The sequence below is a fragment of the Borostomias antarcticus genome (genome assembly GCF_949987555.1).
Source record: "Borostomias antarcticus genome assembly, chromosome: 5".
Taxonomy (NCBI): domain Eukaryota; kingdom Metazoa; phylum Chordata; class Actinopteri; order Stomiiformes; family Stomiidae; genus Borostomias; species Borostomias antarcticus.
In genome coordinates this window covers 2768057-2773564 of record NC_140238.1, presented here as the reverse complement: position 1 = coordinate 2773564, position 5508 = coordinate 2768057, and the positions used below count along the sequence as shown (strand labels likewise).

The 5508-nt window shown below is 40.3% G+C and overlaps 1 protein-coding gene across 2 annotated transcripts in view; it reads left to right on the top strand.

The window, feature by feature from the left end:
- The window catches only part of LOC311308590 (protein max-like), a 5227-nt gene extending 650 nt beyond the window's left edge, over nt 1-4577 (top strand). Inside the window, exons 2-4 of one of the 2 annotated variants that reach the window (XM_084437572.1) lie at nt 1561-1668; nt 3310-3505; nt 3604-4577. In XM_084437572.1, coding sequence (XP_084293698.1) covers nt 1561-1668; nt 3310-3505; nt 3604-3791 — 492 coding nt within the window. In that variant the 3' untranslated portion in view covers nt 3792-4577. Of the gene's footprint in view, nt 1-1560; nt 1675-3309; nt 3506-3603 lie in introns of both variants that reach the window. The other variant, XM_084437571.1, reaches the window with a different exon arrangement.
- The last annotated feature ends 931 nt before the right edge of the window (nt 4578-5508 follow it).

The window sequence follows — 5508 nt, the reverse complement described above, 5'->3', positions numbered from 1 at the left end:
ATTAGACGTACCCAACCGTCAACAAACCCAATACGTTATAATCTACCATATATCTCTAATATACAATACTGTACCCCTCGTACGTTGTATGCTACGTAGCTAGCTAGAGAATATGAATATTAACGTGAGCTAGCACTAGCAGCTAGCTATGTGGTCAGTAGCGTTACTAGATCTCACTAGTGCTAGCGTGCTAACGTGCTAGCTCACTATTTATTTGGTCGAATAACACGACCGAGTTAATGTTATGATGGAAGCATTTCAGTAATATGTGTAAGGTTAGTAGTTAACCTTAGTTAATCTACCACTATGACACCAGGGCTGAATGAGTCTAGTTAGGATCTGGCTCTATGAAGAACAACATCAATACAGAGAGCTGGTTGTTTACTATTAACTTAGCTCGTCTGTCAAGATACATTATGTAAATTGGTCACTACCTATGCTCGTCTCGGATAACCCAAAACATATGTTGTGCCTGGTATTGTTGGCTAAATTAAACTAGAATTGTTCTTGCTAACTTTACCCTGTGTGCAAGGTCAAAAAAGACCTTTAAAGAATAAATAGCCAGGTAGAAGTGCAAGCCATGGCCAATCCTTTAGCAAGCCCAATTTTCTTTTTTGTGCTTACATGGACCTATGTTGGGTCGTGTTTGAGCCATACTGATGTGGAGTAGGGGAGATATTTACGCATGAACGCGTAATCCCATCCCACAAACTTAAGTCCTATATTTATCCGGCTAGAGATACTGATTTTGCGTGGTTCCTCGCTTTTTTTGCACGTATAGTTTGCAGACCGGATCTTAACTGGTCATAATATGTCAAAGAAGAAGCCAACCATGTCCACTGGCCGCCCTATAACGCGTAGCTTACCATGTGTACATGCTTGCCAACTAGGGCTGTGCGCCCTGCCAATCTGGGAAACTGTGCTAGTCTCTCCATGAAAGGAAATAATGAACATCATGTCCCCAATACCAATTACACACTTGGTTAGCTGCTTGACTGGCAAATGTACTGTGCGTCCACTGTATGTTATGACAAACATAGGATGCAATGACCTGCTGGTCGTTTTTCCCTGTGGAAGAGATGCTGAATGCTCATGTATGGAGTATTGCCAAAGTGTATAGTAGGGTTGTTGCATGATGTCAAATCATGGCCCATCTGTTTTGGTATTAGATCTGACCTGATAGGATTTTTCGTAGAGAAAGTGATTCCATTCCCCCATTTTTATTAAGATGGATCTCCAGCCCGTAATATGAAATAGATTTGGTTGTCTGTAGGAAGCAGGGGTAGTGAGGACCAACATAAATGATTGGTATTGTTTCATCCTAGCTTAGCTTTTTAAGTAGAATGGTGCAACCATAAATTGCCTATAATTTTGTGGGTGTGACACATTTACTCCACTTAGATTTCATCGCCACAATCCAGGCTATTCTAAATATTTTGAGTAGACATTTAAGCAATAGTTTGTCATTTGATTCTGGCGTTTGTGCTGCTATGTACATGGGGTATTTGTTATTTCCTTGTCATGGTCCATATACGCTTATTCATTTGACTTCAATTGTAGGCAGACAAACGAGCACATCACAATGCGCTGGAGCGCAAGCGCAGGGACCACATCAAAGACAGCTTCCACAGTCTACGAGACTCCGTGCCCGCCTTACAGGGAGAGAAGGTGAGTGTGAGTCTCTTTTCTACATTCCACCATCGAATCACTACTGCACTTCAGCGCTTTGAGCTAGAGACCACAATCACAGTTTCCCGTTTTAAAGGTGCAGTGTACGGTTTGTGATTTCCGTTGGAAAAATTGTAAGCGATTTTGAGAAATGCAACCGACAAAATCCCCACCCTCCCTTTCAGGCCTCCCTCCATAACCACTCGTCCTTTAACTCTTTGAATGCGACCACGTGCGCTTTCTAGCATTATAGGGAAACCTATTAATATTCGGAATGTTGTCACTGTACTTACAGGGTTAACAGGGGGAACAAACCAATGACTCACTAGGCTAGGTTGACAGACAGGTAAACCATCCAATCATGTCAAATTGGCAACACAAAATGATGGGATGCACTTATTAGTCCTGTGACTTTTATTTCATTTTGGTGTCAAGAGCACTTTATTTATTGATTGCTGGATGGAATGATAATCGCAAAAAATATAACAAAGTGCTTCTGAGCCAAACCACATACTGCATCTTTAATAATTCCATTAATATGTGCTATGTCCTCTCGTATTGTTTCTGAAAAAATCTCTATATATGTGTGTATTTTAATTGTGTTTTTTGTGTTTTTAACACACCACACACCTTTTAAAAGCCCTAAATGCTCCATAAACCGGCATTCATTTTCCTGGATATTACAGACTGGTGATTGTTGAGTCAGCTGAGTTTGAGGTCTCAGAACAATAGGAGAGCTCCTGAGTGCTTTCTAAGGCTAATTATGTCCTTATTCATTCCCTCTTTCCCATGTCTCTTCCATCCCCCCCTCTGTCACTTCACATTTTCAGTCTATCTTTCCTGTATTTACTGTAAGTTCGCAACCTGGCTTTTTCATGCATCTTCTCTCCTTATTCCTCTCACTACATTCACACCACCCATTTTTTTGTTTGTCTGTCAATCCTTTGCTTATCAATTCAAACATTGATATGTTTTGCACCATTTCAATACCAATCACATTTGCAATAGGAATATTATTACTGTTATACTACTATACTGCTATATTATTACTATTATACTATGATATTATTACTATTATACTACTATATTATTACTATTATACTACTATATTATTACTATTATACTACTATATTATTACTATTATACTACTGCTCCCCCCTTCTCTTCATCTCATTCTATTCTTATTTCTATCATTCATTCACCTCTTCCCTTCTAGCCTTTCTTACTATTCCATATCTGTTTCAGCTATTTAGTTCCATTAAAACTATCTACATTCAGCATTTTGACTGCTTTCAACAAACGTACACATTTTCAGGATAGCGTAAATATGTACTGTATATTTGAATATATCATTGTTGTCTATAGGGGTACAAGACCATGACTGGATCAGTGGTTTACGAATAACCTTTTAGCTTTTTAGCTTAGCTTTGTTCTAAACGATTGACAGTGTTGATACAGGGGTTTTGGATTGGTCTGGATCTTAACACGGCTCTACTTGGTCGATAGTATTGTCGTGGATCAGTTTCGCTAGCTTAGTTGATAGTTGCCTTGAATAACTCGCAGTGTGTCACCTGCAACTGTAATGACATGCGACCGTACGCAACATTGCCTCATGCCTTAGTTTGTAATTTCTGCTGACAGCAATCTGTCAAACAGGCCTCCCGAGCTCAGATCCTAGACAAAGCCACAGAGTACATCCAGTACATGCGCCGAAAAAACCACACGCACCAGCAGGACATTGACGACCTGAAGAAACAGAATGCACTTCTGGAGCAGCAGGGTGAGTGTCTGGCCAGGGGCCTGGGCCTGAGCAAGAGGTCTCGGAAGGGACCACTCGGTAGGTAGCACCATGTTTCTATATCGGGTGGGCGATGGGTGTTGTAAAGAGAGAGCTACTCATCCCGTGACCCGTGTGCTCCGTGTGTGTGATTGCAGTGCGCGCCCTGGAGAAGGCCAAGGGTAACACGCAGCTCCAGGCCAGCTTCTCCTCCTCCGACAGCAGCCTGTACACCAACCCCAAAGGGAGCGCGGTGTCCGCCTTCGACGGGGGCTCCGACTCCAGCTCCGAGTCGGAGCCCGAGGAGCCGCCCAATAGGAAGAAGCTGCGGGTGGAGCCCAGCTAGACTCCGCCCCCCAACGCTCCCTCCAGAGACTGTTGTCCACCAGCTACCACTCCTCCTCCTCCTCCTCCTAGCTGTCGGCTATCTCTTCACAGCTTTCTCATGCCAGTACAAGAGCCAGCTGGAAGAGTGTGAGAGGTGCTACTAGATACGACATGCTTCGGACTCTCTCTTCACCTGGCTAGCATCCCGTCACCCCCTTGTGGTGCAGCAAGAACTCTCAAGACCCCCAAAGTGAGGCAGCTCTGCAGTTTTGAAGGACTTCATGCTTTTATAACCTTATAATAACCATTCATAAGCGAACATGGAGGGGACAAGGTGTAGCGCTTTAGTCTAGCTATAATGAATGCACCAATTTCTTGTTTTGGAAAACTATATGAACCTTGTCAAAGAGTTTTGAAACTTACACAGACCTTTGAGAGATAATTGTCCTTAGGAATAGTTTACCTTTTTAATATTTGTACTTTTCCACAGAAGAATGTGAAGTTGCTTTTGAAAAAATACCTGTAATGCAACCCTCTTGAATCAGTGTAGATGGCTGAAGTTTTCGTCTTTGAACTATCTGTGTAATCAAAACCCTATATTTAAAGTGATATATTAAAATTTATTTCTTATCCCTTATTGTACATTGGTGTTGTTTAGTATGAAATTTGTCAATGAACAATGTCGGCATCTCATTTAATATATTCTCACTTCACAGATTATGCTGTGTTAAGCGATGTTTTCTTTTTGTTTTTCTAAAGAAAACATACATGGCTAAAAAAAGATACAGGTAGTTTTTTTCCCTAATGGATACTGAATGTTACACAAAGCAGTTAAGGTGATGATATTTTATTTTTGTGAAAAAAAAGACCATATCAGTGTGTAGTACTGAGCACTGTATACTCTTAAATGTTGTCAACTCTACAAAGACCTCCACAAGGAAGTGTTGCCTGTACTGGGAATGTTTGTTCTATATCTTTTTTTTCTTCCATTTTTCTGAGGTAAATTGAGTGTGTACGAAACAGATATTTGTGTATTCCATTCCGTGGAAATTACAGGTATGTTGTACATACTGCCAACAGGTGTCTGGCAAGTTGAGGTGTATCTTTACTATGAGAATATAAATAAAACTATTTTATCCTTTTGAGTGGTCTGTGTTTTTTGTGTGGTTGCCTGGCATGTATTTTGCAAGTCTTATGTGATGTGAGGTTGGGATGGAATACTTGAAATGGACTAGTATCCGCTCTGAAAGAAGACCCTTGATTAAACATCCTGATAGATACAGTTACCTCTGTCTTGATTAGAATCTCAGTTTGTGAGGATGTGCAAAAGGAAGAATACCAGATTCTGTACGAAGACATACTTGACTTTTTGTAGGCTACTTGTTTTGTAGTTCTTACCTTCACTTTAAGAATGCCATAAATAGTTTTATATCTTCACAGTTGTCGGATCTTGTGTAAATCTAGGACGTTTCAACATGCGTGTAGTATCTTGAACATTTGGAAGAAAAAGCAACACTGACCTCACCTGGTTGATATGAATAATAGCATGTAAAGTAATTCTATGGTAAATAGTAATTCCCATTGGTAAAGTGAATTAATACAGAGTAATGTCCACAGATACAATATATGTAATAGTGATATAAAAAATATAACAGTGTAACTGTAATTCATCCATATTGAAGTGTAGAGCAAATTTTCAAAGATCAATTTTGTGGTTATCACTTTAAAAATGTATG